Source organism: Panthera leo, chromosome A3 (assembly GCF_018350215.1).
Source record: "Panthera leo isolate Ple1 chromosome A3, P.leo_Ple1_pat1.1, whole genome shotgun sequence".
NCBI classification, from domain to species: Eukaryota; Metazoa; Chordata; class Mammalia; order Carnivora; family Felidae; genus Panthera; species Panthera leo.
The window spans coordinates 112,597,584-112,621,534 of record NC_056681.1 but is presented as its reverse complement, the minus strand read 5'-3'; the positions used below and the strand labels follow the sequence as shown (position 1 = coordinate 112,621,534).

General features: G+C 39.9%; 1 protein-coding gene across 8 annotated transcripts in view; it reads left to right on the top strand.

Moving 5' to 3' along the window:
- The window catches only part of RASGRP3 (RAS guanyl releasing protein 3), a 106,379-nt gene extending 92,370 nt beyond the window's left edge, over positions 1-14,009 (top strand). For all 8 annotated transcript variants that reach the window (XM_042933273.1, XM_042933270.1, XM_042933272.1 and 5 more), the window contains 4 exons: positions 2,713-2,749; positions 5,703-5,828; positions 6,154-6,518; positions 9,866-14,009. In XM_042933273.1, coding sequence (XP_042789207.1) covers positions 2,713-2,749; positions 5,703-5,828; positions 6,154-6,518; positions 9,866-9,874 — 537 coding nt within the window. In that variant the 3' untranslated portion in view covers positions 9,875-14,009. The remainder of the gene's footprint in view (positions 1-2,712; positions 2,750-5,702; positions 5,829-6,153; positions 6,519-9,865) is intronic.
- Positions 14,010-23,951: the final 9,942 nt, after the last annotated feature.

Genomic DNA, 23,951 nt, shown 5'->3' with positions numbered 1-23,951 from the left:
TCAAGAGAGCAGTTTGTCTGTTAATCCCTGCCAGGGAAAGGTTCTGCCCAATGAGCCTTGGCATTCGTCACTAATACTCGTAGCAGGTGCAATTAAGGGGAGTATTTACCTTCACCAGTTCCTCCCAGTTCTTGTTTCATGTGGTAGCAGTCACCAGACATCCATCATGGCATGGCTCAATAATTCATAACTCAAAAAGTAAAAAAAAAAATCTTTTTGGAAGGAAGATGGTTGTAATAATAAGTAACGTTTATTTGGCACTTGACAGTAATGAAGTACTTCCATAGACGTTAGTATAATTGATCCTCGTAACTAGTTCATGACAAGGACATTTTATTCTCCCCATTTGCCTATCAAGACAGAGAGGTCCAGAGAGGATAAGTCCACTTTCCCAGGATCACACAGCCAGTAGTTACCAGAGCCAGGATTCAAACACGGGTGTTTTGACTCTGAATCTGGAACCAGGAAGCTGGTTCACTTCTTTTCCCCACATTTGATAATTCTTTGTCATCTAAAGGCAGCTTTGGCCTTGGTATTGAACAAAGACTCATGGGCTCTGAAAGTCTAGTTGATACCCAAGTTGTAGAAGATGAAAATGTGATCCTCTAGGACAAGATGGCCCTGCAGCCAGCATGCCTATTACTCTTTGGTCCAGATGCCAGAGCTCAGTTTTGTTAGCTTCATTCAGCCATCATGTTCCACTGGTTCCATAGTCTCTCCAAATCTTACGGCAACCTAAGGTCCGAAATCAAAGGACTGTGGGAAATATTGCTCTACGCCCATCTACATGAGGTCACTGTCTCCTGTCCTTGTCTGGCACCTGACCCAGAGCCTCTTCCTGCCTTGTGCTGTCTGCTAGTTATTAAAGAAGCATTAGCAAGTGATGCCCTGATTTGCCCTCCTGATAGGACTCATGCTTCACTTTATTTTTTCCAGCAGTTCCTGCAGCTATGCTAATAATGTGCCATATCTGGATATTAGAATGCTTCTTCTTAAATCTTATCCTTTCTTGTCCTAGATCAGTGGCTTTTGCTCACACACAAAACTCCCAGGAGCAGTGGCTTCCTGTCTTTCCCTCATGTGACACAGTCTTCTTTCTCTACTTATTAGTGACAAGACCTTGCCAAGTGACTTCCCCTCTCGCTAGCCCAGTCTATATATGTATAATGTTAATACATATAAAAAGCTTAAAACTGTGTCTTTTGCACAGCAAAATTTCCATAAATGGTAGCTGTTAGGGTTATTATTATTACCATCACCGAGGTCTTGGGGAGGAAAAATTTCTTATCACTGCAAAGTCTCCATGTCTGGGACCTTGCAAATTATTTAAATTTTCTGGATCATCCCAGTCACCTTTTATAGGAGAGACACAAACTAGATTATCTTTAAGATCCCTGTAGCTCTGACATGATGTCATAGTCCTGACACCACTTCCGTTTTCTGGTTTTCTGTATGGACTGCTCTGTAGGGATTCCTCTTCCAATCATCCCAGGCACCTGAGGCCTTGCTTCCAGTTAGTTGTCTTAATAATCCTTCCTATCCCAGGGCACATTTGAATCTTAATAATATATTCTGAAGGACCCAATAACTTTTAAGACTCAAAGGAATCGCTCTCCACTGGTGGAATTTCCTTCTCAGAAAGGGGGTGAGAATCAGTCTTCCTGATGCCCTGAGTCACTGCACATTGGCAGCTATCTATTCTTCTCATAGGTGAACACTCAGGGCATTGTTCCCCTATAATACCTGTAAGTGATGCCCTCATCAGCCCCAGTAAGCCACTGGCCCTGTTTCTTTCAAAATCATTTTATTAAATAGGTATCAGTCACCTAACCTAACCACTACAAGGTTAAAAGTGGAGTTTTTCCAGCTTGAGCGAAACCTGCTGAATTGAGCAAAACAATACCGACGCTCCTGTGGCCCTCGGCCGCACGTCTGATGCCGTGGGAGGCACGGGAAAGAATGTGGTGTATCAGGAGGGTGGACACACCACCACCAGAATGATCCCCTGAACGACCTGGGTGACCACCCCCTCCTTACACTGGAGGCCCTCACATCTCTCCTGAGACACTTGTCACTTCCTACATCCTCCTTCCTACTTGATTGGCAGAATCTGAACATTATTCTGCATCTCCCACAGCCTTGGCACAGACCAAACACTGAGCAGGCCGAGAATGAATACACAAACAAATAGATCTTTTCCTTTTCTGTATTCTTTTAAGTTACCAATGCTACTTGGAAAAGAACCTTGCACAGTGCAAATGCTTTAGTGGGATACGCACTGTGTAGGTTGCTTATTTCCCAGGGGGCGTGCCAAGAGGAGCTACTGGGATGAAAAAGAAGGCAGGGGGAGCTGGGGGCTTCCAGACACAGTGACAGCCTCCCCGTGGAATTTTGCTGAGAGCGCATTATACCAAAGTCCAGTAATTGTACCAACATCAGTTTCCCATCCCAGCTCCCATTTGGCTTTCAGAAAGAAAAGGGAAGCAAAACTGTTATCGCCCCAGCCCCCAGCTGGAGTGAGCTAGGAGCTGGTTCTTCTATCTGACAGGAAGGGTGTCAGGATCTGCTACATCCTGTTTGTGCGCCACCGAACATCATGCCTCCCAGGACTTCCTTCTTCTGGTCTTCTTTCCCACCCCCCCCACCCCCCCACCCCCCCACCCCGCCGATTTTAATTCAGATTCTCTGACATTCTTTTGTCTTTTGTTACAGCTCTGGGGCATAATCAAGCAAGGATACAAATGCAAAGGTAAATAAATGTAATGTTCCTAACATTTTTTAATGTGATATTTGGGGCAGGAATCAAATTTGACTGATGAAACCACAGAAACTCTTGGTGTCATGGAGAACTTGGGTCTTTGGCCACTGGCAGTTGAAGAGTTAGTGTTTTTGGTGGGGCGGGGGGGGGGGGATCCATGGAGTTTTGGAGATCCCAGACTGGAATTTTATAGTTTGTTGCAAGAGCCAGCAAACCACCCCTATCAACCCACACACCTGTCGCCCCATCTCCAAGATGTCTTGTGAATCACACAGTCTTGTGAAGCACACAGTTAAGGTGGGACTTCTGAAGTGTGCTGAGTGTAACTAAAATACCGTATAAAGGAACTGCATCCTTCATGGGAATAGAGCCCACACTCATTCCCGTAATACAGATGCCTTTCTTTCTACTCTCACATCTAAGCTGTTCCTTTCTCACTAAATCACAGATGCTGATGAGAAAAGAGAAGCCTTAAACAAATTATTTTTGTCCCTTTTCAATGAATTTGTTCATAAAGTGCCCCATTCAATAGGAATTTATAAACAAATAAATATATACTTGATGAATGCAATACGCATGCATATTAATAGGCACTTAGGAATATGTTGCTCTTTGTACATATGATCATTACACATTCTTGGTGTTTAATTTCAGAAATTGCTGGATAATTTATGCAGACTATTTGTACTGGTGGTTTTAAGAATCTGATAATGCTCTTGAAAGATATAACTACAAAAGGAAACATCTTAGTCACAGAATGGCTTTAGATTAACACTATTCCCTTAGAATGCCTTTTTTCCCCTGTAGCTATCTTTCAGGATTTGGCCCTTATTTTGCGTGAACAGAGAACTTCCCTGAACCTCAATGGGAGCCAGTCTCAAAAACCTTCCCTTTAGTTCTTGGTATCAGTTGTCTTGGTGTAACTTGGATTTCTACTTACAAGCAGTAAGCAACTGCAATATCTTACTGCCCAGCCATAGTTTTATTCTGGTTTCTGACCCTATCCCCTAAAGACACACCCCCCCCCCACACACACACACACATATACACACAATTTTATGAAGATTAAAATCAATTAAGCCCTTGGATCATCTTTGTGCACATGGTATTTTCTCTTCTTTTTTTAAAAAAAATTTCTTATGTTTTTATTTTACTTTTGAGAGAGAGAGACACACAGAGTGCCAGCGGGGAAGGGGCAGAGAGGGAGGGAGACACAGAATCCAAAGCAGCCTCCAGGCTCTGAGCTGTCGGCACAGAGCCTGATGCGGTGCTCCAACTCCCAGAGTGAGATCATGACCTGAGCCGAAGTTGGACGCTTACCCAACTGAGCCACCCAGGCACCCCTGGTATTGTCTCTTAAAGGCACATAGAGTGAAAAGATTAATTGAAATAGACTGAACCTGTCATTATAATTTGGTCTTTCCATGATGTCATTAAAGGATCATTTGAAATAAGACCATTTGGGGGAGAAGTGAGTATTGGAAAGAATTAGAAAGTTCCTCTTTGATAGTGAGAGAGAAATATACTCTTTATTTATTAAAAAAAATTTTAATGTTTATTTATTTTTGAGACAGAGACAGAGTATGAACGGGGGAGGGGCAGAGAGAGAGGGAGACACAGCATCTGAAATAGGCTCCAGGCTCTGAGCTGTCAGCACAGAGCCCAATGCGGGACTGGAACCCATGAACTGTGAGATCATGACCTGAGCTGAAGTCGCTTACCTGGCTAAGCCACCCAGGTTCCCCAAGAGAACTATACTCTTTAAAATAATCATATTTGTTCAGTGATTCTAAGGGAAATGTAGGACCCTCTATAGGAAATAATTATGTTGCTCTCTTCCAAAGCAGCCCAAATTTTCTGCCCCAAGTAGCAATTAATATTCTACTCTTTTAAAAAATATTTTTAAAATGTTTATTTGTTTAGTTTTGAGAGAGACAGAGAGAGAAGAATCCCAAGCAGGCTCCACGCTGTCAGCACAGGGCCTGATGCAGGGCTTGATCTTAGGTAACATGAGATCATGACCTGAGCTGAAATCAAGAGTCAGGCGCTTAACTGACTGAGCCATCCAGGTGCCCTAATTCTACCTTCTTAATTAAAGCATTCTAATGGGAGATTTCACAGAGTCTGCTGCCATTTCAAAGCCACAGTCAAGTCTGGAAAATGTTATTAGGCATAAGCCCACCTTGTTTTCTGTTTCTATGCAAAGAAAAGAAGGAGGAGATAAGATCATTTGTTCTCAAGAGGCACCTGGGTGACTCAGTCAAGTGTCTGACTCTTGATTTTGGCTCAGGTCATGATCTCACTGTGATGGTTGAGCCCAACATTTGGCTCTGTGCTGACAGTGTATAGTCTGCTTGGGGTTCTCTCTCTCTGTCTCTCTCTGTCTCTCTCTCTCTCTCTCAAAATAAATAAGTAGACTTAAGAAACTCAGTTGTTCTGGAAAAGATCTGGAGGAATGAAGAAGAATAAAAAGGTGTAGGCTAATACTGAATGAAGGGCCATCTCGCTGTAAATGATCAGAGGCAGCTGTTGGTCCTGGGAGACACTAGACGCTGGGGTTTCTTTCCCTCATTCTGGCTCAGGGAGCCTCTTGGTGGAAAATCCATCTTGGCCTGGGAGAGCCCCAGTCCCGTGGAACTGGCATTTAGTTTCAATCAAAGGCAACTCTGCCTCGCCCCTACTTGTTTGCTTCCCAGCGCCTCAATGAATCGTGTAGTGGAAGAAGTTGAGCAAATGTGAGAGGAACCCCAGGAAGGCTAGTGAGTCCCACTGGCCCTTTTCTAGCCCCTGGACAGATCCTGTGGGCCTGAGCTGGACTCTGAGTCAACACGGGAAGGAGCATGGGGAGGACACGGCCCTGGCTCAGATGCCACCCTGGAAGCCCAGTCAGCACCAGGTACACATGATTCACACTAATCGTCTGTGATATTTTGGGATTTTTCAGACTGTGGAGCCAATTGTCACAAACAGTGCAAAGACCTCCTGGTTCTGGCCTGCAGGAGATTTGCCCGGGCACCCTCCTTGGGCAGCAGTCATGGGTCGCTGCCTGGAAGTCCCTCATTGCCCCCAGGTAATGTCCTCTACTTTCTTACTTTTCTTTTCTACTTTCTTTCTTTTGGCTTGCCTTCCCACACCTAGACCTCCACTGGGTCCTGGATCTGAACCTGGTCGGAATCATTATAAACACCAAGGCCAACTTCAGGTGAGAGGCATGGCGACAGCCTTGACTCCCGCTTGCTTCTCTCTGCTTTCAGGTCTCACTTCTCTGCAACTCACCTGCAGCCAGCTTGGGTCTGCCTCTGGTCCGTCCCTCTAGGGCCTTGCCCGCCAGACTCCTGTTGTTTGCTGTGAAGCGATCAGATGTCACATAATCATGACAGTCTTCCCCCTTCCAGTGCAGGATGAAGTGTTCGAGTTCCCTGGCGTCACTGCAGGACACCGAGACCTGGACAGCAGAGCCATCACATTGGTCACAGGCTCTTCTCGCAAGATCTCTGTGAGGCTGCAGCGTGCCACCACCAGCCAGGCCACCCAGACCGAACCCGTATGGTCAGAAGCTGGCTGGGGGGACTCGGGGTCCCACACCTTCCCCAAAATGAAATCCAAGTTCCATGACAAAGCAACAAAGGACAAAGGTTTTGCCAAGTGGGAAAATGAGAAGCCCAGGGTGCAGGCGGGTGTTGATGTTGTTGATCGGGCCACTGAGTTTGAGCCTGACCAGGATGAAGCAGATGCTGGTGAGACCAGACAGGATGGTGAGGTCAGTGCTGGGTCAAACCACAAATGAAATCACTAGAGGGAGGCTGAAAGGGGCCGACATGAGCATCATAGCGAGCCTGGGAGGCAGCCTATAGTTTTGGGGGCTGAATGGTTGGGCATTAACACATATCACTTTTTGTCTTGCTGTTGGCTAGGTACATGATCATGGGCATATTATTTCTTCTCTTTGCACCTGTTTCATCATGTATAAAATTAAACCAGATGGGGAGCACCTGGGTGGTGCAGTTGGTTAAGCATTTGACTCTTGATCTCCGTTCAGGTTATGATCTCATGGTTTGTGGGTTTGAGCCCCACATCGGACTCTGTGTTGATGGTGCAGGGCCTGCTTGGGATTCTGTCCCTCCTTCTCTCTTTCCCTCACGCACTTGTGCTCTCTCTGTCTCTCTCTCCAGATAAATAAATAAACTTAAAACAAAATGGAACCAGATGGGTTCTAAAGCTAAGTGAAGTCTGCCATTTCTGTGTCCTAAAATGATGTCCTAGGGACCCATAACTTACTGTGTGTATCCAATAGACCAGTACTCTTTACCAATCAGCTTAGTTTTCCAAGCTAGAATCAGGGCCCAAACTTGGGGGAGGGGGACAGTGGAAACAAAAAACCTGCAGAAAGAGAAGAAGAGTTGGAAACTCTTGCACACACACACACACACACACACACACACAGCATTTGACAGCACTATGGAGAAGGGGGTGGTGAGAATCAGAGACATGGCAGACTCAAGGTTCTATAAGCCAGGCTCTGGCTCCGTGCAGAAATTATACTCACATCATCTGAAGCAGATTGGGAAGCATATGGAATTTGTTAGAATAAGCTGAAAATATAAATTGATTCAAGATAGACTTAGATAAATTTATTAGTCAACAGTCTATAGAGTATTCAGAAAAAAGATTTGGGGAAATTGGTGTCATATTCTTAACCTTTCAAGCTGTGCCATGGAGGGTAGCCATTGCGTCTCTACGGAATCATTCTCATAAACAGAATTATTGGGTTAGGCAGAGATCCTATTGGATCGAGCCAGTGTTCTTTATTCTTATGGGTGGTCCTCTACATTCCACTCTTTAGGAGACCTAAACACACTGTCTCCATAGTTCCCCCTGATGAGAAAATCTCCAGTGACCTTTAACCAAAATTCCTCTAGTTCCTTCCTCATTGAAGACAATTAATAAGGAGGCCACATATTATTTTCAGTCTTATGCAGTTTCTTGTAATTCCTGCTGAGCCATTTCTTTTCCTTTCTTTATAACACCAACTTTTAAAAACAGCTGTGTTGAGACCTAATTTATGTACTATAAAACATACTCATTTGAAGTGTATAATTCAGTGGTTTTTAGTAGTCACAGAGATGCACAACCATCACTGCAGTCTAATTACAGAACATTTATGTCATTCCCAAGTGTATCCATTAGCAGTCACTGCTCGTCTCCCCTATCTCATTCTGGCCCTAGGCAACCAACTAATTTACTTTCTGTCTCAATAGGTTTGCAATACCAACTGTATTTTTAACATTTCTTCATTGATCATCTTGGCAAATCTTTCAGTCCTATCCTTCCATTTCTTCAACTGGCCTAGCATAGTTCAAGGTGGGAATATAAAGGTGAATAAGAAAAAATTCCTGATACCAGGACAGAGGAAGATATCCTGGGGGAAGGGTCTTCACTTGGGGTCTAAAGAAGGGCCTCAAGGAGTTTACAAAAATGTATTACATTTTATGTGAAATTATATATGGACATATGCTCATTTCTGGGGAAAGGTCCACAGCATTGAGCAGATTCTCAAGGGGATCTAAAAAAAAAGCCAGAAATCGTTATGCAAGATTTTTTGGATGAAGCCTGAAAATTGTGCTAGTCACCCCATTACCACCCCAGCCTGTGGAGGCTACTTCCATGAGTGCTGTGGCTATGATTGAAATCTCAGGAAAAACAAGAGCTTCAATGGGTAGGGTCATGGGATGCCTACCTAGAACTTTCTAGATGGTGCTCACCTCATGGACCATCTCTGAATTCAGAGGAGTACCTGCTTTTGCTTAATAATGGTGAAAGTAGCCATGAGCTCACTTCTGTTCACCTAGCACTGTTCAAGTTACCTCAACCTTGCTCCTGGCTTACGAGAAATTCACAACCTGTTAGATGTAGGACAATTACTTACATGAGTAAGAGTTCTGGATCTTCAGCCTCTATAAGCAAATAGAGACAAAGATCTGCATTTTTTTAAATTTAATTTTATTCTTTGAAAATTGAACGTTTACATTCAGGGTTTGTCTTACCCCTTCAATTTTCTCATGTATAAGTCATAGAGACAGGTCACTGACTACTAGTATTGAATTTCATGTGTGCTAGTTGAAGAAGACAGTACGTTCATATATAAATAAAATGCATATGGCATACAGGCTCCTTCTCATCCAAATCAGTAACTAATGAAGACATTTACCCTTGTTTAGGGAAAAAAGGAAAAAGGAAAAAAAAAGGTGACAAAATTACACCACAGTTGAGTATGTAGACAAAGGCGTTTCATACTTAGGATTTTTTTCTGCCCGGCAAGGTAATGAATGGGATTCAGAGAAATGATCTACACGCTTATTATTTAGAATCAGATGATGTTTATGAGCCCCAAGAGTAAAAAGGCCCACTGACAGAAAAGACAGTTGTGTTTGTGATGTGCATATTTCCTTTGGCTGAGTTTCAGGATTCACCCTCATTTTAAAATACAAGGGTGTGAATATTTTTTTGTGACCGTGGATATCATTTCACCAATGATCATTGAGCCCCTGGATCGCAGGGACAAGATGGCAGATCATAATTATTCTCTTGGCAGTAAGAACATGTATATTTTCTTTGTAATGCTTCTTTGTTTTCCATTATCTTCTGCTAGATTAGATCTAATCAACAAATTTATAAGGGCTAGGGATTGCTGGACTAAACAAAGTTTAATATGTTTATATCTTTTGCCTCTCTGTCTCTATCTCTCTGTATATATACTTATATAGATATATATCTTTTTCCCTTACAAGTGTTCTCAGTGCCCTTATGCATATTTACATTGTGGATTTCTAAGAGGGAAGCCTCGAGAAGAAGCATTTAACAGACCAGTGTTTTGTGGAGCACCCTTTAGGGAACATTAACATAAGCATCCTTGTTGGACTCTGTAAGATTTAAGATTTCATGTGCTATGGGACTATATGACCTTTTAATTCCCTCTAAATCTTGAGAGTCAAAGTACTGATCATCTGAGATGTTCCCTCAAATGTAACTGATAAACTGCTTTCTAGGAATATTCTTATTTTGTTAAATGCAACCCAGACATACAACAGGTTCTGATTTGTATTGCAGGATGGGTGACTTCAGGCCGAGGACACTGGAGGCAATCATATTGGCATTTGGAAGGAGCGAGATGAGAAACTCTGAAGAACGCTCCAACTCAGGAAGTTATCTGAAAAGATACCTTGGACTTTTATTGACTGGTGACACCATGGGATCTCCCTGATTGGACTATGGGACAGAGGATTTCCCCCGTGAACTATTTATTTCCTCCTTCCTGGGCTCTAGTTAGGTGTCACAAAGATTGGGTGATGTAGTTGGTAGTTTTCTCATCTATCTTTTTCTAGAGCCATTTATCTATGAGTGAAGTGAAAGCTTTTCTGCATGTACTTGATACTCCTTCTCTAAACTCAAACTTTAATTTTGTTGTGAGAATATTATTTCAGTATTTTTATAAACTTTTGGTGGGGGAGGAGTCAATTTAGAGGTCTTTTTTTTTTCTTTTGTGCTTTTTGGAGGGGACCAGGACTTATTTTCTAGAAGGACACAGAAGCTCTTCAGATCCTGGAAGGTGATGGTTCTACCAACCCAAGGAGAAGATGTTTACATTGTTCTTACCATACAGTTGCTATTAGGATATGTAACGAGTCATACATTTATATTCAATAAGTCTTACCCATTCTGCATCATAAGGAAGCTATGAGACAGCCATGAAAACTCTCCTGATATTTATAATTGCCATGGGGATTGTTCTTACCATACAGTTGCTATTAGGATATGTAACGAGTCATACATTTATATTCAATAAGTCTTACCCATTCTGCATCATAAGGAAGCTATGAGACAGCCATGAAAACTCTCCTGATATTTATAATTGCCATGGGGGAAAATTAAGTATACTTGTCTCATCTGACTAGGTTTAGCTATCTTTCCTAAAACTCCTGTTAAGACTGCCAATAAGAAATGTGGATGGTGATTACAAAATCAATTAAAATTTTGGGGGATAAAATTTAGGAGAAAAACAAACCACCAGAAAAGCAAACCACTTAGTGAAATGAAAAACACCCAACAGTCTTTAAAAAGTCAATATAGTTTTGAGAATTTTATTTGTTACAAAAGAAAAGTTTGGGTTGTGACAGGGAACTTTTGTCCTCTTCTGAAGAAACCACCATCCATAATTAAATAGTCATAGAATCTGATCATCAGAAACCACCTTTGATTAATATTTTATTTCAGCTTTTCATGTATCAATATTTTAAATATCTTCCTTTGACCTAAATAATTAGATGTGGGTCTGTTTTTTACATGATTAGAAGAGAGAGAACTTAGCTCAACATGTTCAAATATAGAGATTGGATTGAGCCAGTGGGCAAGGGGAATGACCTGGTGCCTCATGACCAGAGAGAAGCTGGACCCACAGAGGTGCCCTGCTCTGCATTGGGAGTTGAAGTGTGTATACCACATAAGACTGAATCTGTTTCTGTGAGGGGCAGTCCCTTCAGCAAAGAAATGCCTTTCTTCTCTTTCTGTTAGGTAAAATTGAGGACAGTTCTATTCCGCAAACAGTTGACCACCTGCTCTGGGCAGGTCCTGTGCTAGATACACAAAGACAAGTAACACCTGATCTCTGCCCTCAGGAGCTGAGAGACTGTGGGCGTTAAGGCAAGATGGTTCCATAAAGTACAGTTCCAGAATTGCTAGAACTAATTGTGCCAAACAGACTGAGAAATCAATGTGCAAATTAAATGAAGTTATTAGTTGAGGGAGCTTTGATTAAATGTGTAATAAGAGAACTCACCATGTACAAAGCCCCTCAGAAAGCCAGCAGCCATCCCTATGTGTTGGCTCTATGTATATATACTATCTATTCCTACTCATAAATGCAATGAAATACATGTTCACAAAATTAAAAACAGAAAATGGCAATTTCAGTACATGAAACATTTCTTGTATATGTTTTTTTAATTTTAAGAAAATTCAGGAAGAAACTTGGACTCTTCTTTTTCTCCTCAAAGCAATTATTTCACTCATCACTGAGTTTGGGTTAGTTTTGAGTTTTCATATATAAGAAGAGTTTTATATTGTCAGCCTTCCTGTGACAAAGATACCAAATGTACCTTGAATAAAAAAACAAATACAAACAAGAAAGAAAATAAAACAAACATATTTGTGTGTGTGTATGTGTATTCATACACATACACATACATACACTCACACACACACTACTATTCTTACTTTGCTGAAGAGGAATCTGTGTCCACAATGAAGCTACCTTATAATTTTGATTATATTATTTACTCACAACCACTGGTGACTCTGATGTTTCAATCTGTCAATTTCCCACAATCAGTAAAATGAGTAAATTAGGCAAACTCATGGAGAAGCAAAATAAACTATTATATCTGGTTTCTCCAGGCCTTCCTTTTGTAGATTTGATGGTCACTATCACCTTTTAGGTGAAAGGCAAAAGCAAAACCAAACTCTTAACAGTGACTGGTATCAGGTACCAGGACAGAATATGTTATATGCTGCAATTCAGTCTTCCTAGAGGGATGTACAAATCGGACTGATGCTGTTTTAGGTCGGCCTCACCAGAGGGTGGCCCTAGTTGGTATTGAACAGTTTTTGTTGAGTGGCTGCCTCCTTAAGCAATAATGTCTCCCCCTGTCCATGGTAACAGTCTCTCCAAAGGTCCAAAGGGCTTGCTGTTTAACTTGCAAGGCAGGACTCCTGCAGAAGGGAGCGTCAAACTGTTACTGATGGTAGGAACCTTAGCATTTCTAAACTAAACACATTGATTTTTGACTGAGGAGGTAAATTCAGTCAAATGAAGAGAGTGCAGCCTGTCTCTGGCATGTGATCTGCAGTCAGATTTAAATCTTGTTTCTGCCAGTTGTAGTCATGAGACCCTGGGCAAGTCAGGTACCTCTATGTGAGCCTCAGTTTCTTTCCTCCTGTGAAAGGAGAGATTTCCCCACCTTCCTCAACAGACCTCATAGAGCTATTGTAAACATCAGGTTGAATAGTACATGCAAATATCAGGTTGAACAGTATATGTAAAGACCTTACAAGTAAGTTAATCTTACTCTGCAGTTAAGCAGGTTTCTTTTCTAAAATTGTCCGCAGGATCCCAGACTATATGTTTTCATGACTGTGTACTTTGGAGGCTCTAAACCCAATGTTTAACTAAATTCTGCATGATTTAAACAACATGAAACGCATATTCTTATTCCTGACATTATGTGTGTGGAGGGTTAATTCTGGTCTGTTTCCTAACACTGGCTGTTGTCTTTCTGTTTGAAAATAGGTAGACAACATAAAGAAACCAAATGCGTAAAATGTGAGTTTAGAGGAACATAGGTCAACGCATAACTACCCTTAAGAATTTAGTGTTAATAGAGGCAGACAAGAGAAAAACAATTAACTTTTAAAATAAAAAGTACACCATTTATTTGACAGCCAGAATATATTTTACAACTACTGAAGGTGGTAATGAGTGGAAACTAGTTGGAATTTAAGACTCCTCAGGAAATAGCTTCATCCAAGTTGCATCCAAAACTTGCTTGCTGGAGTCTAGATGGTACTCAGACCTCAAACAAAAATATCTATTTTCTTTTAAAAATGTTAATAACAAGCACTTTGGAATTCACATCTATTCAGAAACTAAGTGGCTTGCAGTTTATACAAAATAGCAAAAGGAAGGCATTGCTGGGGGGAATTCTGTAAGGCAGCTGGCCTGAACACTTCAAAAAGAAACCTAAAAGGGACCAAGCAGTTCTGGATCAAAGGAAACACATTAACCAAATGAAACGCAACAAGCAAATGCAATGTTGTAAACCTTGATGGGACTTTTAAAGCAGACACTTTGCAGGCAGCAGTTAGGGAAATCTAAATACGAAGGATAGCAGTCCCCTTTATCTGCAGCTCAGTTTCCAGAGTTTCAGTTACCTGCAGGTGATACCATTGAAGCAGGTGAGTCTCCTTCTGACCAATTGTCAGGAGGTCATAGGTCGATAGTAGCCTAATGTGACCCCTGCCTCACAACATTCAACCTCACTAGCTTGCTTCACTCACCTCACTTCTCCTCATGCGGGCATTGTGTTACCTCACATCATCAGAAGATGAAAGGTGAGTACAGCCCTGTAAGAGGTTTTGAGAGACAGGGGCGCCCGGGTGGCTCAGTCGGTTAAGTTTCCGACTCCCGATTTTGGCTCAGGTCATGAGCTCAGGTATGTGGTTTTGAGCCCCGCGTCGGGTTCCATGCTGATAGTAGAGTCTGCTTGGGATTCTCTCACTCTCTGCCCCTCCCCCACTCATGCTCCCTCTCTCTCCCTCTCTAAATAAATAAGTAAATAAATAAATAAAAACTTAAAAAAGATGTTTTGGAAGAGAGATGATATTCACGTAACTTTCACTGCAGTATTTACATTCTGTTTTATTATTAGTTGTTAATCTCTTACTGTGCCTAATATATAAATTAAACTTTATCATAGGTATATTGTAGGAAAAAACAGCCTATATTGGGGTTCAGTGTTAACCGCGGTTTCAGGCATTCGCTGGGGGTCTTGGAACATATACTTTGCTGATGGAAGGGGACTACCATATGTTAAATAACTTAAAGTTTATTCACTTCAGTATGAAAATGATTTCATGGTTCTATAAGAGAATGTCTTTATTTTTAGGAGGTGCCTGCTAACATAGGGATGAAGTATCAATATTGCTATTTACTTTAAAATGGTTCAGTGAGGGGCACCTGGGTGGCTCAGTCGGTTTAGTGTCTGACTTCTGATTTTGGCTCATGAACTCGGGGTTCGTGAGTTCGAGCCCCACATTGGGCTCTGCTGTGGTGGGATACTCTCTCTCTGCTCCTCTCCGACTCTATCTCAAAAAAAAAAAAAATTAAAAAATAAATAAATAAATAAATCTTAAAATGGTTCAGTGAAAAACAAGTTTTTGTGTAGAGAGAGAAAGTGAATGTGGCAAGATGTTAACAATTGTTAAATCTGTGTAAAGGGTATATGGATATTCATTGTACTATTCCTTAAGCGTTTCAGCAGTTTTGTAGTTTAAAAAAGCTGGGGGTGGGAAAAGAAATGATTAATTCTAATCTTGCTGGAAATCGTTTAGAAGCAACAATGAGAAGAACAACAAAAAGCAAGTTCCATTTGCAGAGTGCCTAGGAGGGCCCAACAGGAAAGATGGCCAAAAGCATCAGAGATTGATCAGAGGCTTTCAGGGGAGATGTCCCCGTAGCAGAGGGATTATAAACAAACAAACACAGGCAGCTACAAGCACCCTCTTAACACAGAGGCAAGTTCTGAAGTGTATCTCCTCAATCCTTTGTTCACAAGGGAAGGAATGCATGTACCAGCCCGGGTCAGGAGCCTCCCGAACCTGGTTTGGTTCTGAGAAACAGAGCAGAGCACACAGGGAACATTTGCAAGAACATGATCTGCTCTACCATAGCAGGCTGCTACAGTCTTGTGACAAAACAAAACCAAAAAAGATCCGCGGTTGCCAGTCCTTGCCAATTAGCCTTTACTAATTGAACTTAGTGCAAACCCCAGGATGGTGACAGATTTCACCTGGTCTGGACATTATCCTGGCTCCTTCCCTGCATGAACTTCCCATAGATTTTGGATAAAAGTTCAAAATTACAAACAGTTAAAACAAAAACCCAAGGCATACCAGAGGGGAAAAAAAAGGATATAGCTAAATAGGTATCAGAAGACCTCTCACCTGAAAGCAAGCCAACCAACCACACTGTTACAGAGCAGATGAAAATTGTTTCTGCACGTATTAAAGCCACTTCATGAATTCCTAGTCCACAGAAATCACGATAATAGTAAATGCTTAGCGTTGTTTTAAGCTACTAAGTTTTAGGGTATTTTGTCACACAGTAATAGAGAACTAACACAATATCCTGCTGGACAGTTCAACGCTAAGGTTTAGATTATCTTCTCTACTGTGCAAAAAGTTGTTTCCCTACCAGATAAAAATTGTTTGCATTCTTATTAAGTTTTCTTCAAGTGAGAATCTGGATCCTAATCCATAAAAAATAGTATAGCAAACAAAGTTCTGTTCCCCTAGAAGAGAGTTTCTCAACCTCTGCTTGACTGACACTTGGTTCCAGATAATTTTTTGTTGGGACAGGGTGGGGGCTCTGCTGTGCATGGCAGGTCACACTGCTAGATGCCAGTGGCACATCCTCCTCTCCCTTAAGTTGTGACAACCAAAAATGTACCCAGACATTTGCACATGTTCTCTACGGGGCAAAAGTGCCCGTCTCTGAGAACTACTTCCCAGAATTATTTGGAGGTCTTGTTCAAACACATGGCTGGGGGCCATCCACACAGTTTGATTCTTTTGGTCTGGGGTAGGGCCTGAGAACTAGCATTTCTAACAAGTACCTAAGTGATACTGGTGCTGATCCTGCTAGCTGGGTACTACACTTGAGAATCATTGCTCTAGAAAGTCAGATAACCTTTATGTACACTTGTTAGATACTACTTTAGAATGAAACCCAAAGGCCATGAAGCCCTCTTTGGCCTTAATTCCAGGTTTCCAATGACTTTTCTTAGTATTTCTAAAGATATAGAAGGTGAAGGCAATTCTGCATAGTTATAAAGGTAAACACTGGAACAGAACTCTAAATCTTTCTAAATACCAGAATACAAAAACCAAAGCAAAGAGACCTTGTAGCTTTTAAAGTCTAAAAATGGAAAACACATCCTAAAATAAGAAGAGTTCAAATAAGTTCAAATATATCTGTCATATAAATGTAAACGGGCTAACTTCAACTATTAAAAAGATTCTCAGACTGGTAAAGAAAAACCCAGTCCTAGGCTGTGTATGAGAGGCTTGTCATAAGTGATTCAGACACTCAAAAGTTAAAAAAAATGGACAAAGATATATCAGGCAAATGAAAACAGAGGAAATATTGGTCATAGATATAGTATCACATAAAATTAAATTCAAGGCAAAAGGCACAAAAAGAGACAAAGGCGGGCCTATTTTAATGCTAAAGAGAACAATCCACAATGAAAATATAATTACAGACAGATGTTTTTCACCAAACTATAGAACATCAACATTTATAGGACAAAAGTGTAGGAGATTCAATGAGAAAAACACAAATAAATAAGTGGAATAAGACATTTATTTTCACCTTCTCAGCTCATGATATACCAAATACTGAGTACATAAAAAATAACTTGCCAGATGTGGACCATCCAAAATGGTAGGCACCAGCCAGTGTGCTGTTGAGTACTCAAAATGTGGCTAACCCAAATTAAAATGTGCCGTAGGTTGAAAACATGTCAGATTTCAAAGACAGTTCACAAAAAAGGTAAACTACATCCTTAAGAAATTTTGAGTATTGGTTACATGGTTGCAATGATAACATTTTTGATATAATGGGTTAAATAAAATATATAATTAAAAATAATTTTACCTTTTTTTACTTTCTTAACATGGCTGCCATAAGATTTACAATTGCATACATGGGGGTGCCTGGCTGGCTCAGTAGCAAGAGCATGTGGGTCTTGATCTCAGGGTCGTGAGTTCAAGAGCCATGTTGGGTGTAGAGATTACTTAAATAAACTTAAAGAAAAAAAAAGTTAAAAAATAAAATAAAGTGCTGCTGAGAGACACGAAAGAAGATTGAGATGAATGGAAAGCCACCAAATTTTTGGGTAAGAAGGAAACATCATAAAGATTTCAGTTGTCTTCGAATGAACCTTTGAATTTCTTACTTCAATTCCTAAAAAGTGCTAAGAGGCCATTTGTTTTTCATTAGCAAATCGATTTTAAAGTTCATGGTCGGGGAGGAACAAACATGAACAGCAAAGTAATATCTGAAAAATACTAATGAGTGAGTACTAATTAGCTCCATCAGATATTGAAGCACAATATTATAAAGGTATGAATTCATAGACATAGAATACCAAGTCCAGAAACTGAGGAAGCAGCAGGATAATTAAGTATATGATAAAGTGGTCATCTCATATCATTTCAGAAAATAAATATAATTCAGCAAAATAACGACCACTGGGAAGCAAGCTTAAAATAAATTTGGATTTACAGCTCAAAACTTACACCATGATAATTTACAAATGAACGAAAGATTTACATGGAAAAACATCAAACCGTACTATAAACTATGGGATAAATATTTTAAATTATTAGATAGGTCAAGCCTTTTTAAGTAGAATGCAGTACACAGAGCTACAAATTCATTAAGACAAATTCAACTTCTGGGTTTCAAATAAAATGGGCAAAGGAATTGAAAAGATAATTCACACCAAAAGAAATCCAGAGGACGCAATATGTTACCCTTCTCCCTAAAAAGAAATATAACTTAAAACTGTACTAGAGTAATAGTTTTCACTCCTCGGATTCAAAAAATTTGAACACTTTCTTGGCATGAGTGTGGGGAAGTAGACATTCCATTCACATATCACTGTTGGGAATATAAATTTGTGGAACCTTGATGAAGACCATTTTGGCAACATCTGTCAAAATTCAACATGTATTTTCTTTTTGACCTAGTAGTTCTGTGTCTGGGAATTTATCCTAAAGATGATGATGATGATGATAACGTTAGCAGTAGTAGCAGCAGCTGAAACAGGATTTACTGTATGTCAGGCATTGCTCTAGGTAGTTTACACAGGGCCATTCATCGAATATCTGTAGTAACTCGAGTTCTTACCAACAGTGAGAAACTTGAGGCACAGAGAACTTAAGTAACAGGCCCAAGGACACACAGCTAATAAGTGGTGAAGCTAGGCTTCAAACCCCAGCAGTATGGATCCAGAATCCCGGCTCTTACTTATGACCTCTCAAGATCTCCTGGGACACAAGAGAAATACAAAGTGAACACGGCTTATCACAACATTATTGTTCAGGATAGGAAACCACTGTAAATAATCTAGTATCAATTAATAAAGCCCTGGTTAAACAAATAAACGCTTATATCTATCCATACAATGTAATGCCATTTAGACATTAAAAAAAAAAAAGGAAACTCTTCATGAATTGTTATAGAAAGGTCTGCAAAATAAATTTTAAAGAAAAATCAAGGTGAAAACAGTATGTATGGATGTATTGCATGCCATCATTCGTGTATAAGTGGAGGGAAAACATGAGCTTATTTATTCTCTTTATATGTGTAAAATATCTCTGAAAGAGGACACATCCACACACCAGTAACAAATTAAATATCTATGAGTGGGTAGGGGGAGGACTGTGTGGCAGAGGGACACAGAGACTTCAGTGAAAAACTTTCTATGTTTTGAATTTTGAGCCATGTAATAGCTATTCAAAATGCTATTCAAAAATGAAATAACTGGTTTTTGAATTCCCAATATAGCATTCTTTCCAGTGCCACATACCATCTCTTTTTCTATAGCTAAAACACCTTCAGAGGGGTTGTTCTACACACCCCAGTGCTAGTAAAGATCATACTCTCAAAAAGAGGCTTCTCTAGTATACGATATAGGCAGCTACTTCTGGTCTAGGACAGTGCATTATTAATGAAGTAAGTCCTCAGACATACATGAAGACATTTACCAGCTTATGGTCTTTAAGCCTTTCTGCTCACCTGCACATTTTTAAGTTTATGTACAAAATGTTTTATCATAAGTTTAAGTAAGTTTATTGCTTGCTGTAAGATGAAATGAGCATTGACTGTGATCGGAATAAATATTTCAGGACATGATTTGATAAAATAGTTCTAGGTACCTTACTGAATAATGACCTTCAAGTCTGAAAGAAAGCATTTAACATTTTGTCTATGAGTTTTATCCAATGAATCGTAATAAGATTTGGTTTTTATAAAATAGTCTGGTGATATTTAAAATAATCCACATAACTAACCAATACTCGTTTGGTTTCTCTGAATTCAGAATTTCCCTAGACAGGGCAATTTGATCCTTAAGGGAAATAAATATAAAGAGATTTAAGGGGTGGGAGTGCTTTGAATAGATGTTAACCAATATATTTTAAGGTCTCTGTGTTTGGTACCCAGAGGATTTTACACCTGGTGCAATTCACAAGAGGAATATATCAGAGATATATTGTGGACTTTTTGTTTGCTTGTCTGTCTTTTGGTGAAGTGGGAAAAGTTATTTTCTCAGCTAGGTTTGGGAAAGAGTATTTGTGGAAGACGAGGATTGGGAATTTATTCCTTTACTTAGAGCAATCCATTCGAGCAGCGTATCCTTTGCAATGACTGCATGTTCTTGCTAATTCCATTTTGGAAAACTATGCTAAATCAGATGCATCATCCTACCTTCTTAGTTTACCTTGTTTTTTTTTTTTTTATCATTAGGAAAAAAAAGTGCCCAACTAGAGGGAATATTTGATAGAAATGTAAAAACAAGGAGTCTACTGATCTTCACCTCCATCCCTTTGTTGTCCTTGATGCTGTTGCAAAGCTGCTCTGTTCTTTTAAATTTTTTTTTTTAACGTTTATTTATTTTTGAGACAGAGAGAGACAGAGCATGAACAGGGGAGGGTCAGAGAGAGGGAGACACAGAATCCGAAACAGGCTCCAGGCTCTGAGCTGTCAGCACAGAGCCCGACGCGGGGCTCGAACTCACGGACCGCGAGATCATGACCTGAGCCGAAGTCGGACGCTTAACCGACTGAGCCACCCAGGCGCCCCAAAGCTGCTCTGTTCTACACACACACTGAATACACTGGAAAAGATTTCTCTTATTAGACAAAAACTAGAATTAAGAAGCATCATAGGTCTGTATGTAGGATATCAAGATAATTTAGGCTGTTTTGAAGTTGTAATAAGGAGAATTGAAACATTTATTCCAAACTTGAACCAGGAAGGGATGAGAGATATTCTCCCTTCGGTTCTGTTTAAGGTGTTCCTGAGTAGTAATTACTTATGTATTGATAGTAGCTAAACACTGAGTTTATACCATGTACTGTACATCATGGTGGACATTTTATACAGATTATCATACTTAATAATTGTTAGTGCACTCAAGTTCTGAATCCAGAACACCCATCTCCTGGTGCTCTAAATGAATTGTTAGGCAAATATTTGTTGTATCCACACATTGCTTTTCAATTTTAATACAGGTATACATTTCATTGCCCTAGTCTGTTACAGATGTGCCTCTAGGGGAGACATGCTTTCTATTACTCTTGTTTTTCCATGGGAAAGCACTTAAATAACAGGGAAAGAAGGTAACTGTTAGCAGTGCAATATTTAAAACTATTATCTCAGCATCGTAAATAAGATTACAAAAAAGCCCTCCCTCATCCCTTTCAGTTGGGATTTCTGAAAATTGAAGGTTAGAATAAAACAAATTTCTTTATAGTTTTGCACTAATGTAGTTGACTTTAAAAATAAAATTTTTTTAAATGTTTATTTTTGAGAGAGAGAGACCGAGCATGAGCAGGGGAGGGGCAGAGAGAGAGAGAGGGAGACACAGAATCCAAAGAGGGCTCTGAGCTCCTAGCTGTCAGCACAGAGCCTGATGAGGGGCTTGAACTCATGAAACATGAGATCATGACCTGAGCTGAAGTTGGTTGCTTAACCCACTGGGCCACCCAAGCACCCCAATGTAGTTGACATCTGATTGGTCTTCTGTACCACTGGTACATTGAGTGAGAAAGGATTTTGTAGGAATCTAATGCAGGAGACATTAGAGCCAGTGCTGGCTAAGGCTGTGTTAAGTGCTGGAACCTATGCTGGGAGTAAACCTTTTTGTCCTGAGGAACTGATTGTACTTTTCAAAACTTTCCCCAAGAAAATTTCTCAACTATCTTGTAAATGCCGCATTTAAAAAAATGGCATTAAGATGCAGTCAGTAATAGATAGGTTTGCTTTGAATTCACAGAGAATTCTGCTATATCTTGAAGATACTCACTTGAAAATTTCCTTGAAATTTCCTTGAAAACTTCCTTGGCTTTTTGTAACCTCTCAGGGCACACTTCATTCCATTAAATTTTACATTGTTATTTTACTGTCTTTCTCCTCTAGTGAAGATTCTGGAAACAGTCTAAATTTACTTTCATGTCTTTCCTTCCTCAAACTCCAGTAAGCTGGCTTTAGTTCTGAAAGTTCTATTGAAAAGGTCACAAGATATAATGGGTATTTTAAGCTCTGGTTCATTGAATCCCTGTAGTATATGGAATTGTTGGTTACTGAGCTCTGGAGCCTAGGTTTGATTCTAGCTCTCCTGCTTACTAGCTACATGAATGTTGGTAGTCTACTCAACAACCATCCTGCGCTTCATTCTTTGTGTGAAACTGGGGTAACACAATGCTCTTGATGAAGGGTAACAGACTACTGCCCTTACTACTAAACCTAGATTCCCATGCTGCTGCTGTTTTCCTCTTGCTTCTGTGACCTGAGATTCTGTCTAATCTAGAAAGATCTAATGCCCTTTCCCCCTCTTTGGTGATTTAATACAGAGTCCTTATTCTGAATATCCCAATGCAAAGTCAGTGGATGTTGATCATTCCCAAGTCTGTCTCCTGACATTTCCCCAAGTTTCAGATTGAAATCATCCCCCTCCCTATTATTATGTGGGATATAATATATGCTTCTGATTCCAATCGTTGCCCTCTCCTTAAATCCATTCTCTTCTCCGGTCAGTGATTTATATAGAATCCAGATGTTGCATATGTTGGTATACTGAGGCATATAAACTAGGTCCAAATTACTTAGGAAGAGATGTAGAGCCGTCTATTAACTGGCTTCTACCATGTTTCTACTTCATAGGAGCAATACTAAACACTGTGTTATCCTAGTGCCCTGGTGTAACTTTCATTTTTATTATATTCTGTAATTACCTGTTTCTGGCTTTGCCACTGGACATTTTCCAAGGCAGGACTAACTTACCTCCATATGTTTTTCAAGGTCTTCCCTCAAATTCTTAGGGAACATGTTTAAAAAAAAGTTTTATTCTAGTTCCACCCTAGGTTTCTTCATTTACATTTAGTGGGAAGTAAATGATTTACTGGGGAAGTTCTCATGCCAACAGCTGTGTTTATGCAACATCTTTACCAACATACTTTTGTAGGTGACTAAAAGTACCCAAGGTGAGTGAGTTCAAACACTGACATGCGTACCTGCCTCCATCAGTGATTTGAACTGTAGGAACACATTAATGTATACAACTGTGGAAACGGAGCACTGAACAACAAAAAGAACATTTCTAGTGATTATAATTATGTTAGTGAGCAACGAGAAACAAGAATAGCAGGGAAAAAAGACATTTTATATAACATTAGGTACCCTGTGATGAGTGTATTTTGTAAGTAAACCCAATGGCCCTGTTAAAAAATAATGAATCAAATACCATCCAAAGTAGTTAAGACAGAGATGGTTAAGTATTATGAATATGTCTAAAACCTATTTTCAAAAGGATACAATATAGGTAAATAAAATATCCAGAAAGGTAGAATGGGCACAACATAAAAAAATCCAATAGAATGTAAGTGATTTGGGCAGTGGAAAAATAGGTTAGTATATACAGACATGATTTCAAATGGTTTCCCTTAGCAAGAACTTATTTAACTCTTCTGTGTCCAGCACATTTGGATGGATACTAGCTCAGTTTGGATCTAGAGCAAGAAATGAGAATGATAGTGGCAGATCTCAGATAATCTGCACAGAGAATGTGGACATGCTAATTTAGTGTCTGGTTCAGAGAAGAAACAAAAGCACTAACAAAAGGTTCTTTCTCAATCTAAGTTAACAGTATTTTAAGATTTCATATGTCAAAAATTCCCATCTAAACATTTTATCTTATTTCTCCAAGAAATTCCCACCTTCCCTACTCTAGTAAGTTATTGTTTACTGCAAGTTAAAGTTACGAATATGTGTAAAATCAATACACGCCCTACACAAAATCTCAGAACTTTATTTTAATATAATGGCAAACTAACTGGTGGTTTGAAAGATACCCTATTCAGAGAGAACTTAATCTGTCAAAGAGGAGAAACTAAAAGACCATCTTTTTGTGGGTTTATAATGGGGGGAAAAAGCTAGTTTGAGGCAGAAAATGGAGATGCAAATTTTAGAGCCATCATAAAAAAAATGTGTATTTGCTTGCTTACATGCTCAAATTTGAAAAGCAGTCTATTAACCACAAAAATAAATCAAAATTATGTTTGTCAAAAGAATGAA